Raw genomic sequence first — 17,179 nt, forward strand, 5'->3', positions numbered from 1 at the left:
CCTTTGAGACCAGTGGCCTTCTTGTCCTTTATATCCACTCCCACATGGTAAATGGTATAGAAAACCTTGCCTGGATTCTCTAGCTCCTTCAGGAGGACTAAGCCATAATTTAAATCCCACAGGCCTAAATGCTTTTTCAGCACTTGACCTCTTCACAGGGATTAATTTCTCCTACAGTTTGGACAGCATCCAAAGTTGTTACTTTGTCAGTCAGAAGAAACTATAAAGCCATACACAGCAAGTAGTATATAAAGATCAAATAAAATAATAGAATTTCATAATCACCTGTAAAATACCAGTCTCTCACAGCTTACTTTCTGGGATAACTGTTTAAAATCTCAGAGTTAATACCTAGGTAAGTATATGATGATAACAGTTTTACTAGGGACAGCAAAATCTGCTCAGTGAGCAGTCTGTATGTGCAGCCACTGGTCTAAATCAATTCCGCTGCCAGACTGGCGAGCACCAGGGAACACAGGAAATGAATAGACAATTCAGAAATGTCCAACAGATAACTAAAATCAAAATTTTATTTTTTTTTTCAATAATATTCATCAGACAATTTTCTGACAAGACTTTTCTGAGAGATGAAGTGCAAATGGGAACCCTGTAAGAATGTTTAGAGGAATCGTACATGACATTTTTTAAGCGCCACTAAGTACACATTGAATACTTTGTAAGTATATAGGCATAGCAACATGCAAGTGTCATGTACCTAACATTACAATATGCATTTTGTCTGGGTAACGTTATTAATGAGGAAATTAAATGAAGTAAACATGTCTCATCATCAGTGCAATATGTTTAATTCCCATGGGTTTTGTTTACAGGTTAGTGGTTGTATTTCTAAGCCGTTCAACTCTATCCTTCTCAAGGCCATAAACAGTGTGAAAGCAAAGGACACTAGACTTCCTAGGAGAAGACACTTAAACTTACTATGGACAGATGAAGTTGTTATAGTTGTTTCACCAACTATCCCTTATTATTTATTCTAGGAAACTTCCTGCTGAACTGAAGGGGTTTCACTGTTACAGCCTAATGGTAAAGGATGCACAGAGATTGCTTTGCAGTTATATTGGAAAAGAGTTAAAGGGCAACCCAAACATGCCTTAAGGACTTGACCCCCTTCTTGTGAAATCAATAGGCATATTGTACCCAGCTTTTGTGGAAGCAGGACAGATATTAATCCAGTAATTCACAGATTCACTCTTGGCTCACTAGTTATGCAGAAGCAGATGATTGCAGGTCATATTTGCACATTTCTATGGAAGCCATACACAGGGATATGCAAATCTGCTTCCACTTAAAAAAGGACAACATGTGGAACTGCATATTTACTAACATTAATCAATATGCATAGAAAGGAGAGAAAGAGGAAGTGATAAAGAATTTGTCTTGATAACATCAAGAGTTGATGATTATCATTACCATTTTCTTTACAAGTTTATTACTTTAGACCTCCTCCTTTCGAACCCATTTTGGAAATGCTGCAATGTTTTCATTACAGAGCAAGACTGAGAAAATGTTTGTGTTTGGAATTAAAGAGCATCAGTGATTTTCAGCACTATGCATAAGGGCAGGGTAAGGCTGTCTGTACTTTGTGCTGAAACGTGAGATCAGAGCTCACACACTGCTGGCTTGACCCTGAACACAGGGAAAGTGCTGAAGTGTTGACCCCAGCAGATCTGACTTTGCACGTGAAATCTTAGGCAAAAATAAAGAAGAAATTAAAATCTTTGAAGTTTTCTTTAATGGTGACATAGAGGATAGAAACAGTATAGACCTTTTATTTCTCCTACCTCCTTTCCAATTAGACCACTGCTTTTAGCCCACTAGATAAAAAAGTGACTTAAGACACAAAACATAGAGGACAGCTCTATAGTAAACACAAAAGTTATAAAGACTTTGTCTCTTTTTTTGTCATCTACTGAGAGGCTCTGGAAGGCCCTGTGACTACAGAGTCATCACATTTGCTCCACAACAGCTTCTGTCTGGTTGTGAGTACACTAAACATCGCTGAAGAACATGAACATGGCTTGGCAACGAGATGATTCCTATATGTCGGAAGAATTCCCTTAAGAGATGCTGAAAACACACAAAGGTTGAAGCATCCTGAGGATGTGGAGCAATACAGAAGTGTGCTGTTAAACCATGTTTGTACCCTTATTTCCTCCTGAGTTAAAACAAGTGCAGAGTCTGGGTTCGATTCATCGATAGCAATAAGGAGCTGTGCTAGCTTCTGCTAATGCGAAGTAGACAACTCCCAGTTGCTTTAGAGGTACTATGTTGACTCTGAAAAAAACATGTAACAAGTTCTACTCTTCATAAGAGTTTCTACTCTGCCCAGTTGACATCAGAGGCTGCTTACCCACTTAATTTTCTCTCATTGTTTCCAATATTCTTTCCCTGTCCCCTACGCGTTGAGTGTTTCTAATGTAAACATGCCCTGGCAATATTATGTTTAAATAAGTATGAGACATGTTAGAATATCTCAACAGAGTTTGTATTGCATATTTAATTCAAAAGCTTGCATGTGCTTTTAAAAGTTTCTCTTCAAACCTGCATGCCTCAATGGAAAGAATTGTGTTGCAGTTGGATTGCACATCATCATCTAGTGCTGACTAAATATTGGTGTGTTATAGCAGTTTATTCTTAAGCTGTTTGGGATGAATCCCCAGCCAGTGTAAATTGGCCCACATTTAAGGCAACAGAGTGAAGCTGATTTATACCAGCTGAGGCTGTGTCTGTATGCCCTGTTAAAAGCTCAAACTATCCCAACACTACTAAAGAACAGGGCAAGAATTACGAACAAAGGTAATAATTAATTATTTTCTATTTTTGACAGGAAAAAAATCAACAAAAACACAACAAAACCAAACCAATAAAACCCCAGTGACCTCATTTCAAGACTACACCAAAGATTCAGTAGTATTTAGAATGTATACAAATATCTCATAGCTAGTATTCAGACTAAGAGGTAGATGTCATATTCTACGAGTAGTTCCAGTGTGGAGCGATACACTGCTAATGGCAGTTGCTAAATCCATCCCTTTGCCTTCCACACAAGACACGAAGCGGAATGATAGCAGTGACAACCACAAAAAGGCTTAAAATACTCTCTTCTTCTTTTGCTATTCTGTGTTATCTGTCTTTCAGCGCATTCCTTCTGGAAGGGTACGGTGAGATGTGATGAGAAGTGAAAAGATCAGTGATACAAAACTGCGTTCACAAAACGTTAGATTTCTCATTAAAGGCATCCTCTGTACTTTGATGGAAGCATTTTGTACTTACACTTTAAGATTACCTGGTGTTTACGAGCAAGTAGTGGAAATTCCAGGTGAGGTGATTCAGCAAAACAGGGGTCAGAAGAATGCGGCTGTCTCTCTCTCTCTTTCTCTGTTGCTCACGCTAAAAATACCAGGGCATATGGCAGCATATTTCAGCATCTTAACATACTAGGCTCCCTTGAGGACACAAAAAAAGAGGAAACTTGTGCTGTTGAGCCAGAAATAGATTACAGAACAGTGTTGCCAGACACATGGAGCGCTGGCAGCAAAGCCATTACCACAGTCGGTGTCTTACTTTGCCCTAAAGGTGTTTCAGTGACATTTAATGGGCCTCGAAGAAATGGAAAGCAAAGCTAGTGAGAATGAGGAGTGGTATAAGCATTTTTATCAATCAGTTGTCATTGCAAGTAGAGGAATTACACATATTGCATTAGGATATCCACTGCTTGTATATGTACCTTCCAGTTTTCTCTTGTGACTGTTAGAGGTCATCCCCCGACTTGAAATAATCAAAATGCATATTATAATTACAAGGTTTTCCAATATCCATACACAGCAAGTACAAGATACTTACATGTAAGTACACTGTATTTACCTATATTTTTGCATAGTTTTTAGTGTGTACTTTGTGCCACTTAATAAAAAGCATTACTCCTTACTTTTGTCGCCGTTGTTTGCTTTTCGCTACGAGACAGCTTACTCAATTAAAGTTGCAGCAGGTGGATTTTTGGTACGTTCGTTACAGATTACCAGTTCCTAGGAGTGCAGAGATTAGACATTGGAGGAGGCTGGGTAAGCGGTGGGGGAAGCTGTAGCGTGAACATGGAGTTTTAAATCACCTCCTTAATTAAGAAATGCATTATCAGATTTACGGTGCCAATTTAATAAACTTACCTTTAATTTTAATCAAATCAAAAAGGTAAGAGCTCTTTTTTTTTCCTTTTTGGTAACACTTTACAGTAAGTGGCACTAAATTACACTATAACTGCTATGTTACAGGGAATTACATGTAACCACACTGTAACGCTTGAAATAGCTACTGTACATGTGCGTACATGGTAACCTCAGTGCTGTTACAATCATGAATTACATAATTACAGATGATTCTCTCCTTTCTTTTCACTGAAATAGTTACATATATATATATATTATACTGCAATGAAAATACACAGGATGTTAACTTCCATGTCTTATTTAGAAGAGTTGCTTTTCTTTACGTCCTCCTGTAGAGAGGGAGTCTGGAGTGCAAGACAAACCATCCTTAAGCCATGTGGAAATATTTTAAGTGTTCTAGCTTAAATTATGAGCCTCGAGTTAAACACAAGATTCTTTAAACTGTCTCTTGGTTGGTCAGATGACAGTAAAAGAGTGGGAGGATGCACCCCTTGTCTTCTGATGCACTGCTTTCTTGTTCAAATCATGAGAATGGTCTTGAAGCATTTAAAGAAAAAGACAAATCTACATCAAAAAGTTTGAAAACAATCAGCAACAGACACTGTAAACAGCACACTGGCAGAAACTAGCTACGTGGTCTTGAGAAGACTACTCTGCAAGTGCATGTGGGAAAGGATGTCACATACGTTTTAGCAAGGGCTGTTCCCATTCAGATCCTCCACTTTACACATTGGCTGGATACCTCACAGCGTAATCAAAGCCTTATTTCAGAATGAGGTCTTGGACAAAGGGAAGAGACAGCTGGCTTTTAGCCTGCTGAATGTCCTTGAGGTTGAGCTGTGGTTACGCTTACAAAAAAAAAAGAGGGGTTTCTCTTTATACCAATTATAATAATTTAAACCTGTGAGGTCCAGACAGGCCTGCAAAGTGCAATCCAGGTAGAATGCTTGGTTTTTCACACCTACTTTGCAGATGCAAGGGACATAACCAGGTGCAAGATAATGGAAGATCAAATGCATTAAAAATTAGGACACACAAGAAGTTGTAATTGAAACCCAACGAAATAACCTATTTTAACAGTACAATCTATAACTCTTTTTGCCAAGTTTAAATGTTGTTTCTATGCCACTGGAGAAAATGGCTTGAAATGGTTACCCAAGAGCAGTCTTGCTTTTGGAGGTCCCACTTGACCTTAGTTGTTCAATAACAACCCTATTGTTCAAGCAAGCTGGACTCAGGAAGAATGGAAAAAAGGTGTCAGTACTGTGCTGGTGGGGAATTCCACTTGAGCAAATAAGGCCCTCATCCAGGGAAGCACTTATTTTTAAGTTTGTGAATAGTGCCTTACAGTCCAATGGAACTTCTGATGCTGAGCATGCGCTTAAATGCTTAGTTGAGCTGAAATAAAATCTCGTCATACGTGGTACTGCACTGTAGCTAACAGAACTCACTGCTGTGACAAAAATCCACGTTTGTTTTTGGTATTAAACTGAAAGACTTCCTTTGCCAGCCTTTTTATATGTGTATGTTTTGAAAGACATGAATATCTTGTAAACCTATACTAGTTTTCAATGTGTCTAGTAGCACCTACCTGGTTCTCTCAAACTACCATATTATATTAACATATTATTGCATTTTTCCACAGATGGGTATGGAGTGAACTGTAAAAACAAGCATGCAATCACATCAATGCAGACTTATTTCTTTAAAATGTCATACTGTATATGATTTATTATGTTAACACTCAACCACATCATATTATTTATGCCTGTATATTTGGAGAAAAAGTGCTGCTTTGATTGACGTCACCCTTCTGTCTTAGAAATCAACAAGAGAAATGCTTCAACAAAAACAATCAAAAGATTAGAATATTGTCCTTGAAAGGTCTATACTCCTCTGATAAGTCATCTGCCGCGGCACCTTTGTCTTCCATCTCACCACGCTACACGATGTCACGTTCCAAACGTTCCCTTCCCCGCACAAAAATAAACTCCCAGGAGAAAGTCCTTTACGGCAGACCGGCACGCTTTTAGGCTTCACCAGTACAGGAACCAGAGAAATACTCTTTCGTCAAAGGTGCAAGACCTGGGAGCAAGACAAGCTCCAGCTAGACTATCTTGAGTCCTCCAGTGTAGAATCATTTCCCAGAGCTGTTACAGCAACCTTTTTATTTCAGTGGAAGAGGCAATAAGCCGATGGGCTTACAGTGTTTTGTTGTCATCTTTAAGAGCATGTGATTTTGCAGCTGTCAATTACACAAAATAAAAAACTCAGAAATAATCCAGAGACTTTCACTGTGGAGCTAAAAGCATGGCAGGAATTCTCTATCATTCACGGTGACATAAGTTTGTACCTCACAAAATGCATAGACAGGAATTTAATATAAAGAATTAGTCCATTTACTGTATACACAAAACATATATCTTTTCTCGTAACACCTCTAGTTTTTCTTTGCTTTTTGTCTTCCTTTTTTTTTATCCTTTTTTTCCCCCTTTTTTTCTTTTTTTTTTTTTCTCCTTTTTTTTTTTCTTTCTTTTTTTTTTCTTTTTTTTTTTTTTTTTTTTTTTTTTTGGCAAACCAACATAGAGAAGCAGCTCTGGAACTGCCAAATTAAAAATCAAGGATTTCAGCAACTCAATAGTAATTTTTAAGGATAGTACTCAAATGTGGTTGTAATTTAAAACCTGAGGCTGTGCACTGGTTGTTAGCTTAAAACTACCTTCCCATAGAACATTGTGCTTCCGTTTTATAACAAAGAGGAAAAGAACAAGAACTAGAAAAGTTTGCTGCTGAACAGTGCTAGGACATACAGACAAAAAGTACTAATACGTGTTACCTACTCAGAATATTGGTTTGAGTCATATATAAAGGGATATCATGGACATTAGAAAATGCTTACTTGTACTGACTTAGCTACTGCCAAAAAAGTTAAATATGTATCAAATAATGTTTAATTGGATTTATTATATGCACTATATACAGATACTAAAATGTCTCGCAGCTGTGCCCCATGTACACTTCAAATCTGAGTAGGCAGGTGAGTTCACGTGAAGCAAATAAATTATAAACCCAGGAATTGCTCTGAAAGTTCTCTAATCTTTGTGGTCCCCGAAAGCAGGAAGAGGGCAGGGCGGATTTGTTTCAAACAAAGCGCTGCTGTCTAACTGTGCAGAATCTGTAGCGCTTGCATCAGCGTAGTTTTACCACTGAAACATGGCACTCTTGGCAAGGTACCATTTCAAACATAACAAAACAAAGCAAAACAACAAAAAAATCAGTGGACTGATACTCTTTTCCCACCAAATCCAAGCATACAAGAAACTATATTCAGCAGATTTCAGTTTGCTTTCTAGGGCATTTTTTTTTTCTCAAAAACAAGATACTTTTTGAATTACAGATAGACATTTATAAAACTTTCTTTGTAAACCTCTAATCTTAGACTTAACATTGTATGTAAGTAAATTAGATCCTTACCTAATACTATTTGTTATGAATATTGTTCTATGACACACAAGTAGAGACATGGTAAAAGAGAACTGAAAAGGAAGAAAGCCGCGTAACATTTGAAAATGTAGAAAACTTGGATTAAGAGGATGATGAACATTATTAAGGCTGTATATTCAAGCACTGTATGTTAAGAGAGCAGTGGATATGACTTTTAGGCAATAAGAAATGTCCTGCTTCACGCATGATACGGTAATTATAGGATGACGATGTCAACAGCTGATTGTTGGCATAAACTGGCTACTTATAGCAGGTATGCGAGTTAATAAAGACAGCAGATGGCAGAAATGAATTCTGAGAAATGATAGCCAGTTTTCTCCAGCAGTCAGCCTGATAAGTAAAACTCCACGATTCTAGCTCTGCATCTAAATGAAATACTCTTTTTTCTCCTCTGCATTGACTTGACTGCCTTCTGCATTGATAATGGCTGTGTCGGCATCAGGTGCATCTTCCGCGCCTTTTGCTTCATTTGTTAAATATGTTCCTAGAGGAATTAGCACAGGGGGGGGAAAAAGAAAAGAAAAAATTAGGGTTTTTCAAGCTTTACACTGCTTTACAGAAATTTCATTTCTCGTAATGCTCAAACTGCTTAAGGAATGGACAACTATATTTACACAATCACAGCATACATCACACAGGTATTTGAGACTTCCTGGTTTGTCTAAGAACTGTTCACAGTACTGATAGTGGTGATGCACGTACACAAATTCCAGTGCATCCACAATAGATGAAGGAAATACATGAATAACCCCCACTTTATCTAAGTGCAGTAATTTGCAGTACAGTTTGCAATTAAACAACAACCGATAGGATCTTGGTTATTTCCTGGAATAAATACCCATAACAACAAATCAACTTTGAAGACAGAGATAATCATAAATGCTTTTCCTTTTGAAGACCACAGATTGGTTTTGCACTTCTGTTCTTCTCTCGACTGGATATACAATTTTACTACAGTCACTTCCAAGAATTAGAAAACTGAGGCAGTGCTGTGAACTGAACTCACTTGCATTACGAGAAGAATGTGAATAAAAATAACCGTGTATAAGAGCCAGCTTTCCCTTTCTGAAAAGCATTCTTTACCTTGGCATAAGAGGCAGCACTGTTCATTTGGGAAAGTAAAACAAAACAGACAAACTTTCACTGGCTCATTAAAAAGCCCTTGGTTTTCCCCACACAGTCCAACAAATTAAAAATATGTTTTTATCAGCTTATGTCTGCTAGCCATATGTTTATCTTAATTGAAATGAAACTTAATGAGTCCATACTAAGACTAAGCCTCTTTCATGTTGGTTATTTTTCCCTTTGGAGGGGGTGGAAATAAACTGAATTTAAACAACAGGTCTGAATTCAGAGATGAAATCACAAGAGATGATTTTTAGCTTGACTATGTCTAAAAAGGATCATAAAGAAGCTTTATCAGTGTCTCTCTGACCCTGTAATCTTAAATGCTGGGGGATGGGGACTGAAAACGAAGGCAGTGGAATTCCTAAGGTGAAATCTCTTAAGTAAAACTTGTTGTAAGAGTGAGTCCCTTATTTCTGTGGGATCATTGGTAAAAGAGTCACTGAACTGAAATCTCATCACCTGCTTCTAATATTATCTTTTAATTATATACTTAAAGTATTAGCACAATTTATTAGATGAAAAATCTTCCTCACTCTTTCTATATATATATTCTGCTGAATTGATACCAGTTAAAACTGAGATCATAGAATCAAGTCTCTAGAGCTGGTGGCCAAGACCAAGAGGCAATCTTACCTCTTAGTCTCTCTAAATCACTGATTTATGAGGTGACCTGAAGCATGTAACTAGATGTCCATTGCCTCATCCAGTCCATCAGAAACTGGGTAAAACTCACAGGGACTTCACTTGCAACTGGACTGTGAATGGAGATCTCTTGTTCAAATCAGTTAGCAGATGGGTAAGGTGTAAAGGAATAGCACTCCCAGGTGAAATCATGCCTTGCTTCTAAAAGCCACTGAACATTCACTAAATCTGTCCTACCTTTATGTCTTGCCAGGTATCGACCAAGAAGAATTATAGAACATAGTGTTACAAAGACAACTACAGCCACTATTCCTCCTATAAGCGCATGGTCAGGTCCAGTCTGTCCAGCAAAACCATTTGGATCTAGAGGGAGAAAGAAAAAGCAAAAGTAGTCCTACGCAGGCAAAAATGAAACCAAACCAACCCAAACCAGCCCCAGGAAAATTCACAATACCAAGTTTTACACCAATCACTCTGAAAATAGGGCATTTCCCTCTTTAATATTCAGCATGGTTATTCCCACTTTTACTACCAGTATCTTATCAAGAACATAGTGCTGCTTGTATTCCCAGATTGTTAAAGCCCCGAGGACATCACAGTTATGAAAAATATTGCTTTATTCTTCTTTGGCAGAGGTTATTAAATGGGAAAGGTTTCTGGTTTCGTCCTCGTTATTTTACAACTGAAAACCTGGCCATACCTATTTATAGAAGGAAAAACAAGGAACTGAGTATTTGGGATCAGATAGCATCAGCAGAATAGTGTCTGCATAATACATAATTTATAGAACCGATTCTCAGTGGGGAACCTTTATATATTCTCTTCCTCTCCTTCCTATCCTACTGCACCAGAAATAAAAAGGCAGATAAAGTGCAGTCGTGCTAAGTTCCTCTGCACAAGACTGAGTCTGCATGAATTTGCTCAGATAAAGCTATCAGGCAAGCTGAAAAACCATCACTCAGTCTCAAGCCTGGGTTTGTGAATTTACAATGAATACTCGATTAACACCCAACGTGAGCAGGCTGTAGTACACACAACAATGCACTAACAGCTGCGTTTTGCTAACGGTGCAGAGTGCTGGCAGTACTGCCAGACCTGAGCTCTCTGTGCAGGTCATTGTCCTGTTCTCTTGCCTTCACAGGAGTTGCAAAGAGGTAATCAGGGGAAATCGCACTCCTGAGGGGTGAGTAATTCTTTGGAGGTTTTGAACAATGAATGAGAAACTTGTGACTGTTAGCTCACCTGAAACACGCAAAAAAGGGTAAAAATTCCATCTAAGGACCGTGGTATGAGTTATGTTTTAATGAAAAATGTCTCTGCTATGAATATGCTTCTGTGTTTCCAGCTTTATACATATAGTTACTTGCTCCTCTTCTGCCATACCTGATGTGGTGACACGAAGTGCCCTAAAGCCAACATAAATATAAGTTTCCCACCTGTTCAGGAGATTCTACTGCTGCTATAGCTTGACATGTTTAACTTTCAATTTAATCAGGTATTCACTGCAATGAAAAGGTAGTGTTGTATTTCTGCTGTAATCCCTTAGCCTTGGCATCAAAGCCATTTTATATTCATAAGTATTGCTAGGTAGCTTTGACCACGAAAAAGTTTGTAGGTGACCTATTACCGTTATAATACCAGTGAACAATTGTCAAAAGAAAAGGAAAGGATGGTAAGGAAGCAAGAGATGGAAGGGAAGGAAAGAAAGATAGATCCTCAGAAGTGGCTAATGTTTTCTTGGGGGGGGGGGGGAGGGGGAGAGGGGGGGGAAGGCATTCTTTCACCTCAAAATGAAAATCTGTAAAACATAAACAATATTCAGAACAGGAAGTGCACCTCATAGAAATATTCTCCTCATAGAAAAATAATGCCAGCATTAAATATAAATATGCTCTACATTATGCATAGAGTAAGGCACTATACTTTTGCCTTTCATGAGATGACCTAAGCCCCATGAGAGAATTATAGACCTGGGGCTATCTCTCATGATATAAATAATTACTATGCCAAAATGTGCCTGAACAGTATCTGAAAGATGGAAATACAGAGGTTTGAAAGCTATGCCACTTTGTATTGCAGATATCTGTACAGGGAACATGTGTAATTACTCAAGTGTCTTGGGCATTGGTGTTAGCAACTCCCACCAAAGCTCCTGAAAGTATTCAGCATGTATTTGGGTGCCAACCACTCCACGGTTGGCTTTGCAAAATGAAGAACAGCATTATGTTTAGACTCCCATTATCAGCTTCACCAGGTGAATCCTACCCTGCACCACATGAAACTCCACAAAATGGAATCTTAACTATGCAGCTGTGCAATAAATACTTAAAACCATGTGCTTCCACCACAAAAACTCCTCTGCTCTTGTTTTCAATATTGACCACCTTTTTACTGCAGGAGCACAGGCAGCTATGGTAGTCATGGCCTAGAAGACTGAAATCAGAATCTTGCAATCAGATATTCTCCAAAGATCAGATCTTTTTCTTCTCAATTCATCCTTTGATGTGACTAAGGAAATCTTACACCAAGATAAGGACACAAAGCTCTTCTGTTCCTATTCTTCCCAAATTTAGGAAGCCTCTTCAAGACACTGATTGTGGACACTGTGAAGTTACATTCATTTGTAATTTCTGGCATTCACATGCTGCTGTTTGTTCACAAACCTGCAGAAATCCCACACTTCACATTGCCAAGAGGATAAAATATATCATTATTTAAGGATTTGAACACATTGGACAAACCTTATGCCTATTAAATACGTAGAGATGTAGTTCTTATGCCTGATGATGAAGTTTCAGTGCAGGACATTGTTGTATGCATTCACACATTAGTTGAGCAGAGACATTTTGGAAGAGTTTTTCATGCTTTTGCATGGAGTAGATGTTAATTATTAATCTAATTTCATTTTCTTCCTGCATAAGTTTCCTTCTTATTTCTGTAGAGCTGACTCCACTGAGCAGACTGCAGATCAGATAGCACTGACGAAGGGCCAGATAACCCTTTCCTCAGCAGAGGGAGAGCAAGCACTTTTGTGAATGCTGAAGTAGCATATTTTGAGGGATATATGATCAACTAACCCCATTTATTGCAGAAATTTATTAACATGGGGACTTTTTGGCTCAGATGCTGAGGTCTTAAAACATTGCCCAGGTTTGAAGCATCCAAAAAATGAATTTGGTTTGGCCATTTCTTCTAAAAGAAAAGAAAAGAAAACAAATAAAAGTGAACTAAAGGTCCTAACTTGCTGTGGACCTTAAAGAGAATTCACAAAAGGAAGAGGTAGCAAACAGCTGGATTATTCCTAAATTATAGTTCCTTAAGACTTGGAAGAGAAAAGTGATGTCCCATGTTTCAGAGAAGTGCTGAAGCCACCAGCCTGCTTTTACTGATTTCATGAATAATCAATTGCTGAGGCAGAGCAGAACCACTCCAGCAAGGCATCCTGGGCCATAGCCCCATGGTACAATTTATGTGGCAGAAAAATCTCTCCAAGCGACTCCTGTTTCTTTCACCATATTCAGGGACTTGTTATCCCAACCCCAGTGCAACCTGCCAATACCTCACACTGTTGAAAGAGCAATTATTTGAAGGACGTGGCTCAAAACCAGCCCAGTAGAGCAATGTGTCCTTTAGCCTGCGGAAGCCAGAGATTAACTACATTTTTCTGCCATATTTGAAGGGCTGTTCAGTTGTTGCAGATGGGATCAGGGGAAAAATGCATTGGGGGAGCCAGTGAATGTCTCTGGAGCAAATCTAGCAAGGAACCTCAAATCATGAGACATCTAAACCTGCACTACTTTTAAATGCCCTAGCTAGAGAAGAGGAAACTGCAATAACCATAGGAAGCAAGTAGGTCTAGGGTTTGTCAAGTCCACCAGTGAATGTAAGTTAAGTTAGGTATATCACCCATCAACATTTCTCTGCATTTCAGTTCCATTTCCCAAGGAGGGAGAGCTTGTGTGCCCATGCTTTTGCACTCTGTCCAAGAGTCAAAAAGCCATGGACCCACTGCAATGAGCTTTAAGAGACAGTAAAGATACCAAGATTGTTGTTTTTTCTATAACTGAACCTGACAGGACAGGTTGCTTCAAGGGCTGAGATCTTAACAGGTATTACAGAACCTATAGGAAGGATGCCCTTTGAATAAACCTGAACAGAAACAAAAGCTTCAGCCAAAATCTGTACCCAAGAATCCATGTCTCATTGGAGCATTCTCTGCACGGTGGTTATGTTGGTGTCCAATATTGCACAGCTCGTGTTTGAAGATTTTCACATATTTAGGTGGCATTGTTAATTTCTGAGCCACTCCCATCTCATCTTTATTCCCCTGCCCCTAATGCTTAGTCTTCTTACTTGTTTTCCTTCTTGTCTGATAACTGGTCAGCTCACACTGCAGTGTTTGTATAATCCAGTTACAAAGGCAGCCACCCATGAAGCACAACCTCATTGGACATCTATTCCTACAGCTTATGGAATAAAATGCATTTAGGCTAATATCATTTGCCAGATTTAGCCCTAGGCTCTATATCATTTTTAACTGTCCCCAAAATGTAAACTTTGTAAAGAAAATAAGACATAAACCAACCAAACCAAACCAACCAACCAAAAACCCAAACAACAAATAAATGCAAGCAAATGGGAAAACCAAACCAACCAAAAAAACCACAAACCACCCCAAACCAACCAACCAAAAACCCCACTAAAAGGCAAAACTCAAATGAAAACAAACCCAACCAACCACCCAACCAACCAAAAACCCCACCAAAAGCAAAACTCAAATGAAAGCAAACCCAACCAACCACCCAACCAACCAAAAACCCCACCAAAAAGCAAAACTCAAATGAAAGCAAACCCAACCAACCAACCTCCAACAAAATAACAAAAAGGCCAAGCTTCAATGACTTGTGCAACATCAATAGGGAAAAAAAAGGCTGAAATAGGATTTTAGTCCCAGTATGGATAGGAGGTGGGACTGAAGTGAGAGTTAACAAGGTATTTGCTTCACGAAAACTGGCAGTAGAGCTGTCTGTGATAAATGCTGGTAAGTAGGATATCCATTACAGAATCTTAATTTGGGCACCCTAGACTCCAATTTCCCTTGCCTGGCCTGAAGTGATGAAACAGGTACTTTTAATCCCATTTAGTGCTAACCACTAAAATACGTGTCCAGGAAACTTGTGAAAGTGTTTTTAGGAGGAAGAGAAAGTTTCTGCACTTTCATTTAAATTGCAAAGGAGGGCTGCCCAAAGGGGCTGTTGGAGAAATTTGTTGAAAATGTGTTTTGTTATTAACCAAATCTGCACTGAGAATATGTGGCAAGCTTCTTTTTTCTTCAGTGCCAGAACCACAGTCTCACAGTATCACCAAGGTTGGAAGAGACCCCGAGGATCATCGAGTCCAACCTGTCACCACACACCTCATGACTAGACCATGGCACCAAGTGCCACATCCAATCCCCTCTTGAACACCTCCAGGGATGGTGACTCCACCACCTCCCTGGGCAGCACATTCCAATGGCGAATAACTCTCTCGGTGAAGAACTTTCTCCACACCTCCAGCCTAAACTTCCCCTGGTGCAGCTTGAGACTGTGTCCTCTTGTTCTGGTGCTGGTTACCTGGGAGAAGAGACCAACCTCCACCTGGCTACAATCACCTTTCAGATAGTTGTAGAGAGCAATGAGGTCACCACTGAGCCTCCTCTTCTCCAGGCTAAGCAATCCCAGCTCCCTCAGCCTCTCCTCAGAGGGGGGAAGAAGAAGGGGAAGAAGAAGGGGAAGAAGAAGGGGAAGAAGAAGGGGAAGAAGAAGGGGAAGAAGAAGGGGAAGAAGAAGAAGAAGGGGAAGAAGGGAAAGAAGAAGAAGAAGGGGAAGACGAAGAAGAAGAAAGCAGCAGTAATATGCAGCACATATAAACTGTTATTTTAATGGTGACATCATCACCCCCAGAGAAGAAGCCTTTTCTTCCCATCTTACTGCCCTGGCACATTTGGCCCAGTTTGCTGCCGTGTTTTTTTCCCTTCTCAGTACTGAGTTATATAAACATTCCTATCAAGAAGAGCCCACAGCCCAGAAGGGTAAAAGCGCCACACTAATGTTTCAGCAGCTGAACCTTTTGATGAGCTCACATTGTTCTTGTGATTCTAGCATTTCTCTTGAGTGGAAGGCACAAAGCAAATACTTTCTGACGTATGTTGCGAGCAGGCAGCCCCTGGCCCAGGCAAATGGAAGCATCACTCAGAGCTCCTTACCTTTTTTTGTTGTTTGGCTGGGGTATTTTTATTTATACTTTTGTTTTGCAATGCTGATGAGAGAGCTGCATACCTACCATGTTAAGATTAATAGTTTAACCATATTCTTCAGGGTCCTTAGAGCCTTGTGCCAGATTCTGTGTCTCGTGTCAGTGGCACAGTTGCTGGGTTTTATTCTACTTTTTTTTTTTTCCTTAATACTGCCTTAAAAGCTCCAGTTTCCAGAAGGAATCACTTCCTCTAATTAGAGCAAATAGAGACTTTTCTTACTGACAACATCATATTTTTGTCTCTCAATAAGCTCATTAATTGCTTCAGTCTTTGTCTTGGGGAAAAAAAAACAGCCAAAGAAAAAACAACCAACCAAACCAAACCCAAACTACACAAATCCACAAATTTTTGCCTTCATTCTATTTTCTGTCAAGGATAATTAAGTCAGTTGAGGGTCTGAAGAAATACTTTCAGCCTGTCCAGCTGAAAGTGGGTTACTTGTGGCTGCTGAAAAAGGAGTTTGTAGGGACAGAGGCAGCTGGCACAGATCACTGTAGAATTTCACTGCTAACTTTTCCTCCCCAAATGAGTTGACTGCAAGGTGCAGCAGGAAGGTGAGGTCTTAACTCTGTTTCCAGCACTTTAATTTTTGTCTTTTATGAAGTGTCCTTCCAATGACTTCTGAAGGACATAGAACTGTTGCAGCAAGTCCAGAGGAGCACCATAAGGATGGCTGAAGGGCTGGAGTACCTCTGTTGTGAGGATAGGCTGACAGAGCCAGAGTTGTTCTGCCTTCCAACCCCTGAAGGAAGCCTACAGGAAAGCTGGAGAAGGACTTTTCGTAAGGGTGTCTGGAGACAGGACTAGAGGGAATGGTTTTAAGCTGAGGGAAGAGTAAGATTAGAGTAGTTCTTAGGAAGAAGTTCTTCAATATGAGGGTGATAAGACTCTGGAATAGACTGTCCAGAGTGGTTGTGGATGTCCCCTCCTTGGAGGTTTTTAAGGCCAGATTGGAGCCTTGGGCAACCAAGTCTACTTGAGAAGTGTCCCTGCCCATGGCAGGGGGAATTGGAGTAGATGATCTCTGAGGTCCCTTCCAGCCTAAGCTATTCCATGATTCTGTGATTTTCCATCAATAAATATAGGAAGCTCCCTGCTCCTGGTTTTCCTAAAGGGACAGGCTAGAGGAGGTTTCTGTGGATCTACACACTACTCCTTTTCCTGTCTTTAGACGTTAATCATCTGTAGAACTGAAAATAATGTTCTGTAAGCAGCACAGAAAGTGGAGATGCCAATGCGCTCTCCTGCTCCATTCCTTGTAGTACTTTATGGCTTTTGGACACTTCCTACTGACTTCAGTTTGCTAGACAGAAGACACAGATGAACTTGTGGAAAGGGAGCATGGCATGCGTGCTCAGCAGTTTCCAAGTGTAGGCATCTGTTGCTGAATGCTGCCTCAGGGACTGTGGGCAAGCAGTCAGATGGT

The 17,179-nt window shown here is 39.6% G+C and overlaps 1 protein-coding gene across 4 annotated transcripts in view; it reads right to left on the reverse strand.

Moving 5' to 3' along the window:
• Positions 1–503: 503 nt before the first annotated feature.
• Positions 504–17,179, reverse strand: part of CADM2 (cell adhesion molecule 2) — a 620,606-nt gene continuing 603,930 nt past the window's right edge. For all 4 annotated transcript variants that reach the window (XM_068144419.1, XM_068144417.1, XM_068144416.1 and 1 more), the window contains 2 exons: positions 9,693–9,818; positions 504–8,169 (listed from right to left, as the gene is read on the reverse strand). In XM_068144419.1, the coding sequence (XP_068000520.1) occupies positions 8,051–8,169; positions 9,693–9,818 (245 nt within the window). In that variant the 3' untranslated portion in view covers positions 504–8,050. The remainder of the gene's footprint in view (positions 8,170–9,692; positions 9,819–17,179) is intronic.

The sequence above is a fragment of the Melanerpes formicivorus genome, unplaced genomic scaffold, assembly GCF_026170545.1.
Source record: "Melanerpes formicivorus ecotype bairdi unplaced genomic scaffold, bMelFor1.0.p_v2 SCAF_11, whole genome shotgun sequence".
In the NCBI taxonomy this organism is placed as follows: domain Eukaryota; kingdom Metazoa; phylum Chordata; class Aves; order Piciformes; family Picidae; genus Melanerpes; species Melanerpes formicivorus.